The sequence below is a fragment of the Vespa velutina genome, chromosome 13 (genome assembly GCF_912470025.1).
Source record: "Vespa velutina chromosome 13, iVesVel2.1, whole genome shotgun sequence".
Lineage (NCBI taxonomy): Eukaryota > Metazoa > Arthropoda > Insecta > Hymenoptera > Vespidae > Vespa > Vespa velutina.
Genome location: NC_062200.1, coordinates 1,280,001 through 1,301,970, shown reverse-complemented (window position 1 = coordinate 1,301,970; position 21,970 = coordinate 1,280,001). Strand labels below are relative to the sequence as shown.

The 21,970-nt window shown below is 33.6% G+C and overlaps 1 protein-coding gene and 2 long non-coding RNA genes across 6 annotated transcripts in view; 1 reads left to right on the top strand and 2 right to left on the bottom strand.

The window, feature by feature from the left end:
* Positions 1–1,577: 1,577 nt before the first annotated feature.
* LOC124953696 lies at positions 1,578–4,955 on the bottom strand. 2 transcript variants are annotated; one of them, XR_007102302.1, is made up of 7 exons: positions 4,813–4,955; positions 4,472–4,626; positions 3,896–4,378; positions 3,613–3,806; positions 2,849–2,973; positions 1,913–2,394; positions 1,578–1,827 (listed from the first exon to the last, which is right to left on the bottom strand). It is a non-coding gene; the product is annotated as an uncharacterized LOC124953696 (long non-coding RNA). The 2 variants fall into 2 exon arrangements; XR_007102301.1 differs by having other exon boundaries at positions 1,578–2,394.
* An 811-nt stretch (positions 4,956–5,766) lies between these two features.
* On the bottom strand, positions 5,767–7,928 carry LOC124953694 (nuclear RNA export factor 1-like). Its single transcript, XM_047505461.1, has 2 exons — positions 7,658–7,928; positions 5,767–7,574 (listed from the first exon to the last, which is right to left on the bottom strand). The coding sequence occupies exon 2, from the start codon at positions 7,455–7,457 to the stop codon at positions 5,880–5,882; it is 1,578 nt and encodes a 525-aa protein (XP_047361417.1). The 5' UTR covers positions 7,458–7,574; positions 7,658–7,928; the 3' UTR covers positions 5,767–5,879.
* A 114-nt stretch (positions 7,929–8,042) lies between these two features.
* LOC124953697 overlaps positions 8,043–21,970 on the top strand; it is a 241,591-nt gene continuing 227,663 nt past the window's right edge. Inside the window, exons 1-2 of one of the 3 annotated variants that reach the window (XR_007102305.1) lie at positions 8,043–8,198; positions 8,387–8,503. This is a non-coding gene — a long non-coding RNA (uncharacterized LOC124953697). The remainder of the gene's footprint in view (positions 8,199–8,386; positions 8,504–21,970) is intronic. The other 2 variants (XR_007102304.1, XR_007102303.1) reach the window with 2 other exon arrangements.

Below are 21,970 nucleotides of genomic sequence, written 5' to 3'. Positions count from 1 at the left end.
GAAGAAATTCTTTAAATCTTTTTATTATATATATATATATATATATATATATATATATATATATATATATATATATCCTCGATCAGACGATTTATGTCATTTTCGGTTTTTCTTTAATCGGCCCATAAATTTTAACTCTGTCATGTTTTACATTATTTTACTTATATAGAATCAAACTCTAATGAGATTGAATAATACATTATTCAATAAACCTAGAGAATAAATTTTCTATTATTTTCATTTGATATATGTTCTTCTCACATATAATGTTTCATGGGAAACGAACTTACTTGACGATGAATATAAACATTTTCTTTCAAATAATATATGTTATTTAAATTAAAGAATGTTCACAAGTCTGTACCAGCTAGCTGAAGAAGTGCTGTTCGCAAAACGAACCGATAAATTCATGAAAGAGAGAAGAGTGATTCTAAAAGGAGATCGTTGTTACATGGTGGTGGTGATGGAGGAGGAAGAGGTGGGGGGAGCGGATGAAGAGGGTTTCTTCTCGTTTCCACCATGTGAGAAAGTGAAAGCAAAAGGCGAGCGTACAGCAAAGACGAGACGAGATATACTGTGCCGTCTTCGAGTAGGAGCACGATCCAACGTGAGTCTCGTTCGTCCTGAATCAGAATATAATCAGAGATCGTTCGACCTTTTTTTCTTTTTTTTTCCTTTGTTCGTGACATTCGTTACTTGTACTTCATTATTTTTTACTTCCATCTTTTTCTCTTGTACTTATCATATTATCGTTTTTCTTCAATTTTGATTTCATCTGAAAATGAATTATGTCATTGGATATTGATAAAGATTAAAGATAATGCCAAGGAATTCCAAAGAAATAAATAAAAATAATATGACATTACCTCGAAGCTTCAATACCTTCTAAAAAGAATGAAAGGCCATAAAGATATATATATATATATATGTATATATCTGACTATAATTCTTGATCCCTTGTAATTATTAGAACAACGTACAAATAAAGATCTATTCCTCATCATCATCATCATCATCGATCATCTTATACTAGATCCATCTTTCTGAAAATAGAGTTTGCCTTGAAGTAGAACCATCGGTTGCGCTCACCGAGACTATCGTTGTGATCGCGTTCATCACGAATCGCAAGGTCTCTTCTTGTTAATAAAAGGAGAAATAGAAAAAGAAAAAAATAAAACTGGAATTATTATACCGTCAGAAGAGATTTCGTAATGTCCTGTCAAATGTAAAGAGATCGTTAAACAAAAAAAAAAAAGGAAAAAAAAAAAAGGAAAAGGAGAAAGAAAAAATACTCGGATGTTTAAGATAGTCGGTGGAGTCGAAAGCTTTCCACGGTCTATGCTCTGACGGCTGAGAGTGAGACGTGTGCTCGACCATGAAACGAGGGGGTGCTTAATTAAAAATCGTAATGGAGTGTTAACTCGGTGTATTCGATTTCTCTATTCTAAAAGGTGATCGTCCTTTCGTTTTGGTTCATAAACTTAACGAATATATATATATATATATATATATATATATATATATATATATATATATATGTATATATTGTATATATATATACGTTTAAAGCAACTCTAGCATGAAAAAAAATGTGTTAAATTAAAAATGTTAAATTTATAGAGATAAGAAAGAAGAAATCATTTTATAAACGATTATTATTGTTCTAATGAGGAAGTAAACGTAAAAGAACGTTTATATGCTTCATTGAGTATAAATCCTCCTACTCGATACTCGTTTTCTCCTTCATTGATTTCAAATAACGAGACATTGATCTTTTTATCTGTCATATAGATCAACATTTTATACTAATATTTTATTCTATTTATCCTGCGATTATATTTCTTGATTTATAATCATAAGTCAGTAGAAGGATGCTATATACGATATTATAGATAGATAGATGGATACATACAACTTTCTCTATCACGATGTCTCATTCTTGAAGCTTTAGATAAAACATAAAATTCCTCGATGTACAGTGAATTTATGTTTGTGAAGTTTTTGCATTAAATTATGTAATATAACGAATCAGTCATCAGCATGATTCAATGAATTTTCTCGAAAATAGTATACATCTATCGAGAGAAATACTATTATAAATATTATGTTTATATTTATTCACAAAGTATATATATTGATCTTATTTATATATGATACGTTTTGAAATTTCATCTTCGATGCTATTCTTTCAAGGAGAAAAGTTGAAAGGGTTACGACCTGCAATTCTCGTGAGAGTTTTTGTTTTTTTTTTTTTTTTTTTGTTACCGAAGGACCGGATGTATAGGTGAGTCTTCAGAGGTGGGGTCAAGAGGAGGGACGTGCGTGTTTAATTAGCCGTGTGCCTTCAAGATAACAATGCCATGAACGGATTACGTGCTTGTTCATTGTACTTTCCTGCAGATGATTATAATATCGTTAGTCGATATTCAAGAAAATCTAATTAAATAATTAAATGTAATTATTAATTATATCGATTAATTAATGTTAATTTATGAAATTGTTTCTAACGAGATTACAATTAATATTATTATAAAAAGAAATTAATTATGAATTATCAATATAAATTAAACTATTATATTTCAAACTAATTGCGAAGAAAGTATAACTCAATGTAGCAGATAATTAACTTCAGCTAAGTAAGGTGCAAACGATGGAATCGTTCGGAAAGCTAATGATACGATTCATTCGTTTACGTTCTGCTCTTACGGTTTCCTCCTACGATTAGCAAAGGATAATTTTCATAATTAACGTCAGCAGCTACGAATTTACACGATTATTATTCGCCACTGTTTTGCTCGAGTAATACGAGAGAATTTGAAGAAGAAAAATAATGTAAATATAGTGGTACCATAAAATAAGGAATTTCTTGGGCAATCAAGAGATTAGAAATCACCATTCGTCTAAAGATCAGCATCCTGAATAGGTCCATGTATATAGGGTGTTCCATTTGTCTTTCGATCGTATCAAATATATCTACAAATTTTAATAATGTTAACAATTATTTTTATAGAAAGAAAACGATCTTGATAAAAGTTTTTTTCCATCATAATTTGTTTATCTATTTCTTACAATTTGTTGTAATATTATGTTTTAAAGGGCTAAATTTAATATAAGACACCCTGTATATATATATTGTACAACGAAATCGGTGCAGATTCACTGTACAATATATATATATATATATATATATATTCGTCAATGGTTTGGTATATCGAAGATGCCGATTTTAAGCGGACAGGAGAGTACACGTGCGCAATACACGTGCCAACTTTGAAGGGGGTAGAAATGGAAATTTATCGTACTCTTTCAGGAGCAGATAGGGAATCTTGCGCTAATGCATTTTGCGTAATAGGCCATCTTTAATTCTAGTAGAAAATATCACGTTGTGATACTTCTTACGCTCTCGGTGATATACAAAATAAATACATTTCATTTTGATTATGCAATATTGTTTTTTTTTTTTTTTTTTGGAACCAGCTTGTTCTAATAGCATCGTTCAACCTGTTCATCAGCGTGGATCAATCAATTTAATATTATTATTGTTTAAATAAAATGTCCAAGAAAAGGGGGAAAAAAAAACAAAAGAAGAAGAAGATATCGCACGATACTTACTGAATTAAGTTCCTTTTCTAGACGTGGGAATTGGTGCGCGAGTTGCTTAAATTGTTCGGTCGATTTTCTCACAGGATAGAACAATTCGATACGTCGGTAGCAAGAAAAATATGTCAGGACAAACGAAAGCCAGTGTAATTCGTGCAGATTTTGCCAGTCATTACGATACTATATCATTCATCGTGCGTGGAATCCTATAACAACAGTTTAGATCTTGCGAATAAGAGAAGTCGTAGGACTCCTGACTGATGACTTATCCCGTTGTACGAATGTATCGTTGTACCTTAGAATCTGGCACAAGGATGTACCAGTCAGTGAAGCGAATCCCTCTCGTTTCTATACGTAAGACTGGATCTACGTGTAAGATTTTATAAGTTATAATGTAAAGATCTTATTAAAGAGAGACTTTTTAGAAATTATAATTTATCCTTTTTTCTTCTTCTTTTTCTTCTTTCTTCTTTATATATCGTCACTTGTATCAATTTTTTTCTTCATTTATTTACAGAATGATTACAAGAGAGGAACGCAAAAAAAAGGGGGTCCCTGTGGATTCACGCGATTTGTTTAATGTCTACCTTACAAGCCACGTATTATTATTTTAATTGCTCCCACGACTTGTTTCCCCAGGTGTTGCGTCACGCGTGAACACATTTCACTTTTTAACTTATACTTTCATTCTTCATTAGCCGAATCATCGTCAACGTTAATAAACGTTTCCTTTTTCATTTTCGGGTTGATATTCAGAGATTGTAGTTATCAAAGATACCTAACGGTTAATAATTATTTATAATAATATACTTTGTTTCTTTTTGTTTTCGTCTATTCTTTCAAATTGTTTTTGAAAGTCTTACTAACACACCAAAATTTCCATAGATCCTTCGTAATTTTACTTTCACTGATGCGTTATCTATTCTAGCCATCTCCGAAGTATACGTCTCTGACTTGTATACGTCTTATATGTGTTTGCTCGATGATGTAGTCTCCTCCGTGAGAGTTTTATGAATCTTCTTGGTTCTTATTCATGATAAAATATATATATATATATATATATATATATATATTTTTTTTTTAAATAATATACTTGATACAATTGGGCTCTATATTTATATTGTGTATAAATCTTGTATTAACAAATTGTATTACAAATTAGAGAAATGAATGTTCGAAGAATTTATTGAATAACATGTATTGTGTAGCTACCTTTGTATACTAGATATTCTCGTAACAACTAGAATCTCTTCTATTCAGTCTCTATGATCGCGTAACACGTGCAATATGCATCCGAACGCTTTTCAATCTTGAACGCTGAAGAGTCTTTCGTTGTATATGATGGAACAAGGAAATCTTCCCCTTTACGCAACAGGAAATGCTTCTCGCGTCTTTGAGAAAATAAGAAACCTACCACATACGATATACAAAGAAATAGAAAGTATTAATAGAAAGTTTTAAAAATGTCCTACAAATTTCTTAGAGCAATTCATAATCGTTTGTTTCGAATTATTCTTTTTTTTTGCTGACATACATAAATATAACACGACACATCTTCGTCATGGATTGTTGAGATTTAATCTGTTTCTAAATAATCCATATTTTATAAATTCTTCCATTTGTACATTACTGCTTCCAATTATAAAACATTTCAACGATTTTTCCAAAACTGAAAATTTCATCTAATTAGAATAGGAAATATTGATTTATATTAAATACAATAGTAATGATGAATTTAGTAATTTTTCAATGATTAATGTTTATCTGTTTGGTCGGTAAAACAAAGAATTACTGTTACCGATTATTTTTAGTCGGATTGATAAGTCAGAAAACTATAGGATATCTCGTGATCGGTCGGTAACGATGGTAAACTTTATATGATCAAAAGAATGCAAATGGGCAATCATCTACGAGACTATTTCAATGAATCAAGCTCTCTTCAAATGTTATTACTGCATTTGACAATGTATTGATGGACATTCTTCTTTGGCAAACTTGTGTCTACTGGAATTTCGTAAATAATATATCATTAATGAAGCCATTAAATAGACTCAATATATTTAACAAACAAAATTATTTGTTGGTAACAACGTACAACGTTTAGGAGTACTCGTAAGATAAAACAGAGCAGTTCCTACAACATGAAAAATTAAATTTAATTTGAGATTTAGAAGAATATCTTTTTTTTTTTTTACAAATTTTTAAATAATTTTACAAAAATATAGTAAAACTGTATTATATATAAAATATATATGTTTTCATAAGCGAGAATGTATATTTTATATTTTGAAAGCTTCTTGCGGTACAGTATTGCTTTTCAAATCTTTTATAAAATTTTGAATACTTTTTCGCATATCCCAGTTTGTCTTATTCAAATATGTTTTACACCATTCTTTGGTTAATTTAGTTATTTGCCCAAATTTTGTAATTATTTCAAATTTCTCTGTTGAGCTAAAACATTCAGGTATAAAATCCTCACTGGATACTGTACTATCTATATTAGTTAAAGATTTATTATCTGGAGCATCACCAATGTTATATTGATCATTTGTAATAATATATTCATTGTCAGGTCTAACTGATAAAATAAAAGTTCTATTAAATGATAGAACTTGAGGATCACTACCAATATTCTTAAACAATCCAGAAATAGATATGGCTATACATTCATTGTCATCATATATCAGATCATATTGAAATGAGTTTTTATCATGATAAGTCTTTGGTAATGTTTTTAGAGCATTTAATACATTATCTTCTCCATAATATAAAAATTTATCCCTTTTATTAGGATCTGTTATTTTTAAAATATTTCTATTTGTAGTAAATTGCACTAATTTTCTTTTATGAGCGATAGAAAATGGAATACTAAAACTGAAAGAGTAAAAAGCATGTTTATCATATAATCCTCTCAAAAGCGTTCTATCTCCTTGATCGTATAAATTGAAAAAATGTGTAACAAATTGATATACAAGTTCTTGTTTTGTACTATCTTTGAAATAATTATTGTACATTAATGGCATATCAGAAACAGATATAGATACACCATCTAACTGAATTATATGTGGGCAATGTGCCTTCACAGAGTTTATATATTGTTTTGCACTAGAATAATTTTCACATAATGGATTACCATCCAACCAAAGTTTCACAATTGTTAAATTTTTTAAGGCCCCAAGATCTTTCATGTTCATTAAACTATTGTACCTTAAATCTATATATTTTAAAGAGATTAAATCTAAAGATTGCATTGCATCCAATGTATATAATTCATTATGCTTTAAATTTAAATGTTCGAATGTGGCCACTGTTTTCTTTGCCACTTTTAATACATGTTCCAAGTTTGTTATTTGAGACAAAGGACAATAAATGGATTTAGACAAATCTAAATCCTTATGAAATGCTTCCAAATCTAATGATTTTGTATTAGAATCATACCTTCTTGTCAGAGTAGTTAGAAGAAGTGGTTGAATATTAACATTTAAATCCTGGACCGGGGCAAAACCCAACACTATTGTCAAAATCAGAGGATTACCATGTGGATTTTTAATAATTAAACTAGATCTGCATAGTTTCTCTATAGCAGGCCCACAATTTTTAGCTATGAAGTATGAGTCTTCGCCACGCACTTGATATTTCACTGGTAACAAATATATAGGCTTTATAGAATTTAATATAGCTTTTAATACTTCTTCCTTGTTATACTGTGCACCTCTAATAACTTTAAACTCGTGCCACAAATTTGGATTTTCCATTAGTAGTCGTTCTTGGAACATAGAATTTTGACCCATGGTCAATTTCATGGCCACAGAAGAATCTAGAGTACGAGTACGTGAACATCCCAAATTTCTTTGCATATTGCTTGATTTCTTGTTAAATCAATAGCATAATATTAATGGCAATATCTTTGTTCAATAGTGATATATATATATATATAACTATTGATCCTGCTTACAATTTTCTTGAAAAAATAACTGTGAAAAAAAAATTTCTTATTTACTGTATATAAAATTTTCTAACCTATGCGAACTCTATAATATAAATAATACATAATTACCAATAAGTTCCTAATTCAATTCATAATTCTAATTATCTTTTTTTTTAACCATTGTTTTTATAATAATTCATAATTTTTTATTGTAAGATATTTCTTTCGGATAAGACATTTTGAATCAGTTAATGCCACCATCCCGTGATAACATAATCAGTATAATATTTGAATGTATGATATAATATTAAAGAAGAAGATATTAACATAAACATAATTAAAGGTAACGATTAATAAATGTTCTGATAATAATGTTAATTGAATATGTTCTTAAAAAAAAAAAAAAAAAAAAAAAAAAAAAAAAGAATATAAGTACTACTTGTTCGTATTATAATGACGATCCAATCAGATTTCGTATTATTCGATTAATTTCGATCGACCAATCACAGTCACCTACTGAAGGAAGTAGCAATATAATTTCGATATTATTGCGATTATCGAAATCTCGAAATAGCAAGATTAGTTCCGCCGGTTCGTGACATAGTCCAGATTCGAAATACAAGTCGTCGCGGATAAATTTGTATAAATGAAGAATATTAATATTATTGTGGTAAGTAAAATGATCTCTTTAAAAGTTACGTCGTCATTTTTCTTCGTTGTTAGAATAGAAAATTAATTATTACTGTATCTAATACATGAAATTTATCTATATTTAATTTCGTCATTTTTGTCGGGGGGAGTGGGAGGACTTCTTTAAGCAACGATTTCTTAAACGTTTTCTTCTGTCTTTGATTTCAGCATCATCATTGTCATCGCCTAATTGTCATCGAAATGAAAAAAGAATTTTTCCGTATCTACAACGAGCCGTAGTTCGAGTCATAATCATTTACCTATGTACGTACAATTGCGAAAGGTGTAAGTAACTTATTTCTTTTAATATTCTTTTGAACATAGATGCGATAGTTTTGTATCTTAGGATAGACCGTTGATCGTTTTGCGTTATACGTGTTCATACACATGTACATATATATATGTATATATATATATATATATATATATATATATATATACACATACATGTATATACGTGCTGCAATATGACGATACGAAGCGCATTATAGCAATTCAATAATAAATTGTAGAACGTTCGGTCCGTTGTATTATGCGCGGGTAATCACAGTAATAAGCAGTTCTAAAAGTAACGTAAGTACGTTGTAGGTAGTAACGAATAAGCCGTAATCTCGGAGGATGCTCTCTCTTGCCTTCTCGACGCATCGTTTCAACCAACGTTCGATGCTAGAGAACGAAGAGAAGAAAGCGAGAGAGAAAGAGAGAGAAAGACAAAATATGATGAAAGGATCCATGGGCGTCGTACGTAAACGCGATTATTCTCAATCGATTTATAACTTTATACGTTTTCTTCGATCTTTTAACAATGGCGCAGATCTCTACCTTATCCGAGTGTTCTCATATATATATATATAACATTTTCGATTATCGAAATCTATGGAATTAATTAACCGCGCCATCTGTGGTTGCTCATCGAAAAGTAAAGTTCATCATATGATAAGTTATCATATGATAAGGTCGATAAAAAATCTTGTTGGTAAAAAGTATTTCGTAATATACTTTCTATATATACATATATATATATATAAACATATGAGTATATATGTGTGTATATATATATATATATATATATATATATATGTATATTTATATTATATACATATATCTTTCGCAATCTGGCCTCTGGGGCACACACAAACTCTTATAAAGTAAATATAGTATATACGCCTATGCCATGGGTATATAGGGAGTACCTTGTACGTACCCGTTAAGCCAACATCTAATTCGATAACTGGCGAAAATAATAACGTAGCGATCCGTTGCTGTTCTAAGAGCAGAAGAAGAGCGTCTTGTTTCTCAGCATCCCTTTTTTCCTTGTACCGGGTGTTCGTTAGAAATCCTTTCAACAACAAGAGAAATTCCAACGTCTTAGATCTTTTCACAATTTTCATCGTTGTTCGTTATATATCGTCAAATCGTTATATAGATTATTACGATGGTTCGAATAAAAAAAAAATGAGTGGTAGGAAAAGGGAGCATGATTGACGAAGCGATAGAGAGAGAGAAAGAGAGAGAGAGAGAGAGAGAGAGAGAGAGAGAGAGAGAGAAGAGGGAGGAAGGGGAAAAAATGGTGGGAAGTTCCGAATGAAAAAAATTTTTCGGATGCGACGGGTTGGAGGAAAAGGGGGAGAAAAAAAGAAAGTAAATAAATAAAAAAAAGGAAGGGAATCTCGAGGTAAAAGAAACGGTAGCGATTTATAACGATGCGTCCACGGCTACCTCGGTAGTCGATGACACTTATTAAAAGTTTCGAAGGTAGCTGGGAGCGGTGCATCGATCTTCTTCGTCGTCGCTGTCTCGTTCCACTTCTTCTTCATCTTCTTCTACTTTTCCTCTTTCTCTTCATCTTCTTCATTTTCTTCTTCTTCTTCGTCTTCTTCCTCTTCATCATTTTTATCTTTTTCTTCTTTTTCTTCTTCTTCTTCTTCTTCTTTCTCCTTCCGTATCATCTTTTTCGCGCAACCGAGCAAGTAAGCAACCGAACAACCAAGCAACCAAAGCAAGCCAAGCAAACAAGCAACTCTGCCTTGTTGCACGTCGACGAGAAATACCGAACAGTTTAATAAGCACAAGCGGTCAAGGAGATACCGCGATACAAGATACGAACCTGCTACCATCCATCACCGGTCTCGACTTTTCGGTGGCTACTTTATGGACTCGATACAGGACTGTAGGGATTTACTATGGATCTTTTTTTATGCATTAAAAAGAAGGTGAGAAGAGGATGAGAACGAGCACGATATTGTCTCGATCGAGATATTATTTAATCACTTTCGAATAATAATATATAAATCTGTGACACATAATATACCATAAATGTACTATACCATATTATACATTTTAAAATTATAATACTAATAGATACTCTTACATTTACTACGTACGTCGATAGAGAATTTAGAAGCGACTTATATTTTATCTCGATCGTTTGCGAATTTCACCTACCCGATCTTTACCAGTCCGTGTTCCACCTTACTTACCTTCCCTTCTTTTTACTATGCCACGGTGCTCCACCTCGCCTCTCCCCTTTCTCCCCCGTCGATGCATTAAATTCATCGTTCGTATTTCTCGCGTAATGTTCGCGACGATAATAAAGCTCGGAGGCGCGCTCGCTCGTATCCTGGTGGTCGCGTGCAAAAAATACGTTAATTCCGCGTAGCTTGCATGACCGTGCAAATAAATAAAACGGCAAACACATCGGGGCCGTGGCACCGTATTTTATATTTTATCCGGTTCGAATGATTGATTGCGCTCCGGTGTTCCTGCTACCGACACACAGAGTCCGCGAGCGAACGTACGTACGTACGTACGTACGTACCTACGTATGAACGTACGAACGTACGAACGAATGAACGATAGCATCTCTCGCGAAATGCCTTGCCACGGCCGCCATACCTACGGACTGTACTTGTCGTTTCACGCATTGTTTATTATTGTCCGATGCTTTTATCACGATCGACGTTATGTTGCCAGCCGGTATGAACTGCCTCGAGCACCGCGCAACCCCCTTTACATAGAACGCGTGAAAGGAGGACAAGGGGTGGACGAGAAGAGAGAGCCTCTAGGTCGCGTGTGTTGTTTCATCGAGCCTTTTTTTTTCTTTCTTTCTTTCTTTCTTTCTTTCTTTCTTTCTTTTCTTCTTTTTTTTTCTTCTTTTTTTTTCTTCTTTTTTTTTCTTTTTTTTCTTTCTTTCTTTCTTTCTTTCTTTTGTACTTTTGTGTTAAAACATCGTCGAGATCGATATTCAAAATAAAATTGATTTCTCCCGACGTATATGATAAAGTTTAAGAGAGAAAGAGATTCTCATACCTCGGATGAATAATTATTATCGTTACGCGAGAGTGATTACGATAATTATAACGAATATTATCTTTTCTGTTGATCATATCTATCGGTATTATAAATTTTTATGATGTACGAAGAAATAAAAAAAAAAAGAAAAAAAAAAGCACTGTTTTAATCTCGTACGCGAGAACGTTGAAGTAAAAACAAAACAAAAAAAAAAAAAAAAAAAAAAAAAAAAAAAGGCTACATATTCACCTATAGTTCGTAAATATTTTTGGCATGGATCTTACGAAGAATTTGTTTTTTTCTTCTGTGTTTTTTTTTTTTTTGTTTTTTTCTTTTTTTTTACGAAATACACTGATAAAATAATATACGAAAGTAAAAGCGGAATAAGGGAGGCCCAGAATGTGCGCGCACGCTCGCGTTCCGCGTGTGTACTACGAGGAAGATCGTAATTACAGAAGCGAGACTGAAAACGCGCGCCTTCCTCCTTCGGAGCCTGCGAGGCACGATCTTCGATAAGTATAGTTGTTTCAGGATCGCGTCGATGCCTCTCTTTTACTCCCGCTATCTCGCATTATTGGTACAGGTCATGTGAAAAATTTATTGGCTCGAGCCGGATGCGTACTCCATCGTCTTTTCTTCTTCTTCTTCTTCTTCTTCTTCTTCTTCGACGTTCCTGCAGGCAACTACTGTCATTTTTATATTTATCAACATCCTTAGAAAAATATCTATACTCTGTAATATATAGCTTGTGATCCTTCCGTAGATCGATAACGCGCACGATGACTAATTAGAAAAAAATAGTTGCGCTAAAAAGAAATTAGACCCCCATTGAATATAACGATTTAATATATATTTCACGATTATATTTTTATATTAAATATGAATATTTTAAATAAACGCGCCGAAACTGTTTTATCAACACCGCGGTCGGTAAAAAACTTAGATGGAGAGTTTTTAATTCCTACCGCCAGGTGGTATTGCTAGTGAAGTTTTTACCGCCTTAAAAAGAGGGAAAGAAAGAAAAAAAAAAAAAGTGAGAAAAAAAATGGAAAAGACAATGAAAAGAAAAGAGAGGAAAAAGAAATTATATAAATCGATCAATTTGAAGCACACCGCAATGTCCCTTATTAAAATTAATCTTATAAATCCTACTTAAAAAAAAGAAAAAAAGAAAAACAAAAACAAAGAAAAAAAAAAACACAGGAAAAAAAGGGAAGAAAAAAAAAAAAAAGAGAAAAATCAAGAAAAAGGAAAAATAACAAAGGTATTATTATTATCAGATTGTTACAATAAAAAATGACATTGTTGATATCGTTGAAAATAATAAGATAGGCAGGTACGATTTGATCGATCTCGATCTTGTAACAATTCATAATATAAACGAAGAACTCCGAAGTTGGATTCGGATAGCGAGACGAAAGGGTTACATTGACGCAAAGTAGTAAGCCCCGGGCAGATTCTAGTTGAGGTACAGATTTATTAGCGATAGAGCGTTTCGATAGCCGCTCGTGCATCACCACGCCCATTCCGCGTGGCTGAAGAACGGAGAGAACGAAAGGCCGTAAGAAGGGACGTTGAGAAGAGAAGAGAAGAGAAGAGGTGAAGGAGGAAGAGGAGGAGGAGGAGGAGGCAGAAAAGGAGAAGGAGGAGGAGGGTTGAGCCCTCCTTGGCCTCGATGCGCTCGCAACGATGCGGAACGCTACGGCTGGCTGCTGCGCCGGCCCAAAGAACGCGATGCACGGGCCTACCGTCGATATAGCGCCGATGCTTTTCTTCTTCTTATTCTTATTTTTATTCTTATTCTTTTATTCCTTTTATTCTTCCTATTCTTTTTTTCTTTATCCTCGTGCCTCGCTCGATCGAGCAGCCGGCGGAGGGGAACCTTCGACGATTTCTCGCCCTCTACGCCCGAGGTGCACCGTGTTCTTACGAAGCTTCAACGAAGCTTTGATCTTTTCTCTTGGAGATCGTGAGAATGAGGAAGATGTAATTGTTCCCTCGGCCTTTTTTTTATATTCATATTCAATTTTTTCATCATAGAATTTATCCCGTACCTACTTGTATTATTTCGATTAATATACACATATACATACACATACACACACACATATATATATATATATATATGTCTTTAATTATAGTGTAAATGATGTTTTCAAAGATATCAAAGCAAAGATAATCACTTTTGAAACATGACCATTGCATTGGTACGACCGATTAGTTCTTTAATAAATAAAAATAAAAGTAGACAATCAGAAATGAAACGATTTATTCGCACGGAACAACTTTCTCTCTTTTTCTCTCTCTCTCTCTCTCTCTCTCTCTCTCTCTCTTTCTTTTTGTAGTCAGATTCGTTATTTCAGCTGGGGGGCGGATCGAAATTTCTAAAGAGAAGAATAAGAAGAGAATCGAGAATCGATCGAACGATTTAAAGAAGGTACTCTTCGTGGTTACATCGCGATAGACGCCCTCGACGATCGTTATATCTCACCGTGGCGATAATTAGCGATCGTAGTGGATGTAATCGATCGTTTAGTGCCAACAGACGCGAGAGATACATCCTGGAAAATCGGAGATCGGTAACTACACACATTCATATACACATACATACATACATACATACATATATATATATATATATATATGTATATATATATATATATATATATATATATATATATATATATATATAAAACAGAGAGCAGCGCAAAAGAGATAAAGAAGCATCGAACGGTGAATCTCTATCGGAAAGGAGCTTGCTTACGCCTCGGATTTATGGCTTTGATTACCAGTCCATATATACTCGTCTTCGTGATTTTGTATGGGTGAGTCGTGATCTTCCACGCCTCCCCTCTCTTTCTCTTGCTCTCTCTCTCTCTCTCTCGCACTCTTTCTTTTTCTCCCTTTTACTCACTCACTCACTCACTCACTCTGTTTAACTCTCCTTCCGCTTCAACCCCATCCTCTATATAAAGTTATCGCATTCTCGTTCCGTAAGTGTCCATTGTCTTTCGGTACTTGGTATTACACTCCTACTCGATTTATCGACCGATGTAATTTCACTTTTACAATTGTCTTCGATCAAATTTTGACGTGGCATAAATCATTCTACCAAAAAAAATTTTTAAATTGACATTTCTACCTCCGATAGGACACGTTTTTTTTTTTTTTTTTTTTTTGTTTTGGTTTGTTTTTATTTATTTTTTTTTTGTTTTTTTTTTGTTTTTTTTTTTGTTTTTTTTTTTTTCCCCAGATATGCGTTCCATTTTGAACGTCATAGATCTTCCCTTTCAACAATTCGATCGTAATGTCTCGTTTTGATCAGGACAAATATTCTATGATATATGTTAAACAATGATACGACATAGCAATGATTTATAATTAATTCTAATTTATCTGTAAATACCATTAGAGTATTTTCGATTGCATAACCTATCTGCATATCTACGAATGAATAAATTTCCATTACATTTTAAATAGTCATAGATTTAACTTTCCAAAAGAAAAAAGGGGGGAAAAAAAAAGAAGAAAAGAATTTGTACCAAAAAGTTTTACGTTGGATTAGGACGAATATATTCATTCTATCGAATATGTCGTACGTATAACATGCAAAGTATTTAATTAATTCTAATTCATTTCTAAATACTATTGGAATCTTTTCTATTACATATACAAATACATAGATAATATTTGCATATCTACGAATGGATAAATTTGTTTTACATTTTTCAAGATCACGTGATATAGCAATGAATTTAATTTATCTCTAAATACATTATATTAGAATCTTTTCGATTGCATGCATGCAGTTTTATTCGGACCGCAAATCCATTACGCTCGAGTCGATAAATTGAAAACAAAGAAAAAATCATTTTGACGAAAGCTCGTAGATGTTTGGATTCTTTTTTTTTTGCTTTCTTTTTCTTTCGATATATGCATATATATATATGTGTGTGTGTGTGTGTGTGTGTGTGTGTAGAGAGAGAAAGAGAAAGAGAGAGAAATAGAGTATCATGAGATACCGGATGATCCACGTTGATCTTTCGATCGTGGAACGGCAGTTAGGAAGCACGTTTAACGCGCGCCGAGGACGCCCCACGTCGAGCGGTGAGAAGATGAGAAACGTCGCGGGAGGTCCTGTCCTTAAGGAAAGGGCCAACGATTGATGGACATCCTCGACTACACGAGCCTGATTATTCGGTGCTCGCGTCTCTCCTTTTCCTTCTCTTCTCTTCTTTTTCTTATTCTTATTCTTCTCCTTGTCCTTTTTTTTTTCTTCTTCTCCTCCTCCTCCTTCTTCTTCTTCGTCTTCTTCCTTCTCCTTCTCGTACACACGGAGGACGCAATGCGAACGGTGCACGCAACGTGTACGCACTTTGGTAATCACCGGTCGTTAGCGCCTCATTCACACTTCGACTATCGATATATCGTCTCGATGATCGCTCGAGAAGGACGAATAAAAGAGTTGCGACATCCCAATGAAGTCTCACGTTTCTTTAACACATATAATATTATGTATGTATATACGTACGTACCCTATATATACCTACGTACTATATATATATATATATTTATGTGTGTGTATGTGTAGTATGCCGAGTTTGCATTTGATTCGTAATTCATTTTGATTTTCTCTTTTTTCTCTTCCTTTTTCTTTTCTACTCAAGTGTGAATGGTCTTGTTTAATATCGTTATTGAATTTTCTATTTAGAATTTCTATATGCACGTAGATATCCGATGGCGGGTTATATTGGTTTTCTTCAATAACCAATGGTAAAAGCAAATTTAATGGCTTACTATCGTATTTCTCGATTATTCAAATGTATTATTTTACGAGTTAACAATTACTATTAGATAGATATTCTCGTTTCGTTTTATGCAATGGTAAAATATTCATCGTGACGTTTCATAAGCAAGAATATGCGCTATCGTTTGTCATTACGTTCGTACAAACTTCAAACATACACACACATACACACACACACACACACACATATATATATATATATATATCCTATCATACTTCTATCAGACTTTCATACTATTTACAATATATGAACGCTCGATCATTATTCTTCTCTTTTAAAGAAAGACAGTTAAGTACCTCGATGGTTACTGTTCTCTCTTTGTACCTTAAGAAAATCATGAATAGAAAATTAACGAACGTGCAATAATGGAAATCTTTTGAGTTAGTTTTGCATCGAATAATGAAGAAGGAACAAACGTAATATAAACAATTTCATTTAAAAAAGAGCCACATATAGAAAGTAACATATTTAGAAGATAATAAAAAATATGCGAGAAAGAGATCGAAAAGAAAGAGAGACTAAGAGATAGAGAGAGAGAGAGAGAGAGAGAGAAAGAGAGGGAAAGAGAGAGAGAGAAAGAGAGAGAGAGAGAGAAAGGTAGAGAATAAGGAAGGATGTAAACGTTAGGTACCCGTGAATAATCGGTCTCTCTTTCTCGCGCTAATGCGCGTTTCATGCAAATGCACGTGGGCCTTCGTGCGAGATAAGAGCGGCGTGCGAGAGACGTTAAAAGGTCCGGCCTTCTCAACACCTCATCTTTTCTGGTAAGCCTTGATGATCTTCGAAACTGGTTGGCTCATTAATATGTGAAGGGTGGTGCCACCTACTGGGCGGAGCAGCAGGTCATTGAAACAATGGTGTTATGACTAGATATCGTCAGGATCATATGTGTATCTCGCTTTCTCTCTTACAGTCGATTGATTCTAACCGATGATCGATCGATCCCTCTCTCTCTCTCTCTCTCTCTCTTTTTTTTATATATTTTTTTTTCTTTTTTTTTCTTTCTTTCTTCAGTAACTAGCCTCGTGGTTATAACATCAAAGCCTAAGACCCCATTGAGATTTCTCCTTTCTTCTTTCTTTTTCACTCCTCCTGTCCACCCCCTCTCTCTCATTTTTTTTGCATCATAGCTTGTTATAATTGCCTAAATCATCAGTGATACTTTACTCCATATCAAAATTAATTATTAGAAAATATCTAAAATTACAATCTAAATATGAAAATGTTCTAATTATAGTCTAAATATGAATGGTACTTTTATTTCTCATGTCGTAATTAGTATAAGAAAATTTGGAAATTATGAAAAAAAAGAAAAGAAAAAAAAAAGAAAAAATAAAACAAGTAAAAAGAAAGTTATTCTTTTCGTATTAATATATTTTATTATTAATACGGAAAGAAAGGAAAAGAAAAAAAAAACAACGAAAAAAACAAGAGCGGATTGGTACGCGAACACAGGTAAAGGCAACACCATTCTAACTGGATCCAGTGGTCCTAGTTCTCATCCTCATCCTCATCCTCAACCTCAACCTCATCCTCCTTCGTGAGGAAGGGTAGAGTGCCAGTCATATATTAAAGGACCGTTGGGGACACCTAACAAGCTGGCAGGACACGTTTCCCAGAATCAGGCGGACCTGGGATGCTGCGACCTACCCTCTCCGCGAGACTCCCTTTTTCTCCTCTCCTCTCTCTCTCTCTCTCTCTCTCTCTCTCTCTCTCTCTCTCTCTTTCTCTTCTTTCTTTTACCCATCGTTCGCACGTTATCCATCTTTTTTCCTCTACCTTTTTTCTTTTTTCTACATTTTATTTTCTTTTTCTTTCTTTTTTTTCCCCCTCTCTTTCTATTCCATTGGCGATAAAAATTATGGTAAAGTTGAACGTGAAGAACGCATGTAAGAGAGATGATCATCGGAATAAATTATTTTTATTTTATTTAACTTCGAAAAAAATTTAAGATATATCTTTTAGAAGATATAAAATATTCATCGATTTTATAATCAAATTTATTTAACGTCGTAACATAATACATTCGGGTGCTAAGTATATGATGACTGATATGTCATCTATATATATATATATACGTGAAATATCATTTGATCCGATTGATCGGCTAGCGAAGGTGATTAAATTGTTGAATGCAATTGTTGAATTGTCCAGAAAGTGTTATCGGTATCTGAAGATCGTAAATTTGTTCTTGTCCCAATCCAGGTTTCAATAATGTACACCATTTACCTCTTTTGATAAGAGTCATTGAATGGGAAATAGCTATGTATATATGTTTGTATGTATGTATGTCCTTTATCCCTTATCGTTAAAAACACAAAGGTAAAAGGAAAAGGATATAGATAACGGTTCTTTTATCCAGAAAAGTTTTTGTTTTCGCGATGAAAAAGTCGGCTCGCGTATAGAGGGAAACAATCCCCTGTTGGCATTCGGCAGGCCAATAAATTAATCCAAGCGAGTTCGACCAAGGTAAGCCTTTGCTTTCGGGTGCTTCCTAAAATACCCGAACGAGTTTACCAGAAATAAAAACAAGTCTTAATTAAATGAAACGATCGTCGTCGTAGTCGTCGTCGTCGTCGTCGTCGTCGTCGTCGTGGTTAGCCGGACTTCGCCCTCGCTCTCCAACATCCTACAGAGTTCGATAGTTCCGCCATGTTCTTTTTTTATGTCGAATTTAGTGCGCTGCGTTCCGGCTCGAGTAAAAGGAGGAGGAGGAGGAGGAGGAGAAGATCGTTTAGGAGTAAGCGCACACTCGTATACTATTATTCGATTACACGAGAGCACCCTTCGAGAGTGCAACTTTATTATTACCATACGAATAATCACGATTCATCTCTTAAACGTTGTTAATAATTTATTTTCACCATCTATAACTAGAGAGACAGAGACAGATACAAAAGCAAAGATAGTATCGAGTTTGTTATAAATTCTATCGCCAAAGTTAATAACACACCTGTAATATGGTGTTAGGTTTATGTTTCTAATTATACTTTGTTCAATATATATTCTCTCAATTATATAGATAATATGTATGTTCGGATTTATATTCGTCCACGGTATTAAAATATTATTCGAGTAGTATTTATTTTATCTCGATGATATGAGATATATGATTAGGTATCTTAGAGATTTAATTTCGTCCACTCGATAAAAAAAAAAAAAAAAAAAAAAAAAAAAAAAAAAAAAAAAAAAAAAAAAAAAAAAAAAAAAAAAAAAAAAAAAAAAAGCAAAAAAGAATTTATAGAAGTAAGAGAAAATTGTTATATTCGATTGAAAGAAAGTTCCGCCTACGCTCCCGATTGGTCCTTACTCGTTGTTCAGAGGACTCGTCGAGGACTTCCCTTTTGCGGTCACAGCTCAGGTAGCATGGTCGTAGTATCAGAAACACATCGTGTCTTACACGAACTGCGTCCGATAACACTATTACACCCGAAAGAATTCACGCGGTTCTCTTCCTTTCACGATTAGAGTAGCTTTCCCAAAGTGGACTGAGAGAGAGCCCACTATATCGGAATTCTTTCGTTCGTGCTTAATTAAGTCGACCGTTCCGAATCGATTTCTTATCCGCGGACATGTTACTTGGATTTTAAAAAGACTAAAGGAAAAAAAAAAGAAGAAAGACAAAAAAAAAAAAATAAAAAAGAAAATATCTGGTAGTAACTCGAGATTACGATTTGTTTCTTGGAATCATGATAAATTTTTCGTGATAACTAATCTAATCTGACAATGTGATTCTTATTTAGGCTTTAACGTGTTACGAAACGTGTTATAATTTTTGATTATATTTAATGATATTAGAAAGTATCGAGATTTTTAATTTACATTTAGAAAGAAGACAATAATAAGGAAAATCTATGAAATTGTTGTATGTTAATGGATAATTTTTCACATGTGATCCTTAATCGTCTCTAAATTAGAAAGTATTGGGATTAACAGGATCGTTCACACGAAGTGAATAATTTTAAAATGCGTCGTCGATGTCAAAAAGCAGCTGGTACATCATCGAGCAGTCGTTAAATTCGATAGGTACCTTATGTGACAGTTCGATTAGATCGACGAGTTCACAATGGAATTTCGATTCGCCTCGCGTCGGGCCACAATTCCTCTGATCACGTCCTTCCTTCTATAATACGAGTACATGTATATATATATATATATATATATATATATATATATATATATAGCTTACGTCTGTTAACAGGCATTGATGTGTTATTACGCGCCCTCTCAAATTATTTTCGGACCGATCGAAGCACGCGCTGTCTCGATCGACGTTGGGAGATTGATGATTGACGTTTTTCGTAGGTTTGTTACGAATGTCCTTGCGAAAAGCAAAAACCTGCCGATGAATTAACGATCCATCAGATATACCTTGATATAATTGTAAGTATAACCACTGATGATTCATTAAATACGAGAAAAAAAATTCTGATCGGATATATAACGCCGATTGGAATAAAAAGAAAAGGAAAAAAAAAAAAAAAAAAAAAAAAAAAAAAAAAAAAAAAAAGAGCGTAAGAGAGTTTGAACAATGGAGGATTAAGAATTCAGGATAAAAATTCTTACGATGACAGGTTAGGACCAGAATGGTAGGGGAGAGAGGGATAGGGAAAGGGTCAAGGGTAATGCATTCCGTGAGTTGACACTCGTAGCTGGTTCGAATGTTTCGGATTTTTTCTCTTCCCCTCTTCGTCTCGACCTTTTGTCCTTTCGATGCATCTTATACCTCTCATCCTCCGACCAGCTGTATCCAACAACACGCGGCGTATTATAGGCCCATGAAACCGAGGAGAGAGAGGGAGAGAGAGAGAGAGAGAGAGAGAGAAAGAGAGAGAGAGAGATCTTCTTGCCTGTGTAGTACGGTTCGTGTTCTCGGTTCTTGGAATCGCTAATTAGTGTCCACCTTGTTTTATTTCCATGCCGCTCGTTCGGAGCCTTAAAATTGGTGTCCACGCTAGGAACGACAACACCGAATCCTTCATAGGGTAAACCCTCGAGACGGATCCGACGCTTCTGCCGAAGATTTCTCATACATTTATTTCAATTCCAATTATTTGTCGAAACATTTCAATGCGACGTATCGAAAAGTCAATCGTTCTTAAATGTCGATCTTTCTTTCTTTTTTTTTTTATCCTTTTTTCTTCTTTTTTCTTTTTTCTACTCGCGACACTTCGCCTTCGATTTTCACGATTATTATTATTATTACTATTACTATTTTTATTATTATTATTATTATTATTATTATTATTATTAACAAATTAATTGTGATCATTAAATTCAATTGCCTGTATAAAGTATGTATAGATAATATTTAAATGGAATTAATCAAATTTATCAAGATCTTAGATCTAGATAATGCAAAAGTGATTAAATATACGTAAACGTTAAAGGATCATTTTCTTTGATAGGAGTGATCGTTTTTATCTTAGAAACGTAATTACCCGGTATAATTATCCATGGCGAGAGTTCGGAAGCGTGCCCCGCGCGGCGAGACTTTATCGGACTTCTTCAACGAATTTCTCGAATGACTTACGTTTCTTTCGATCTTTCGCACCTCCTTCGGTAGTTCTAACTCCTTTTCCTTCGTTTTGATCCACGCTGCTGATTCCCCCCCGGTGTCCGGATGAAACGGGCTTGATTCTTGGAATCACTA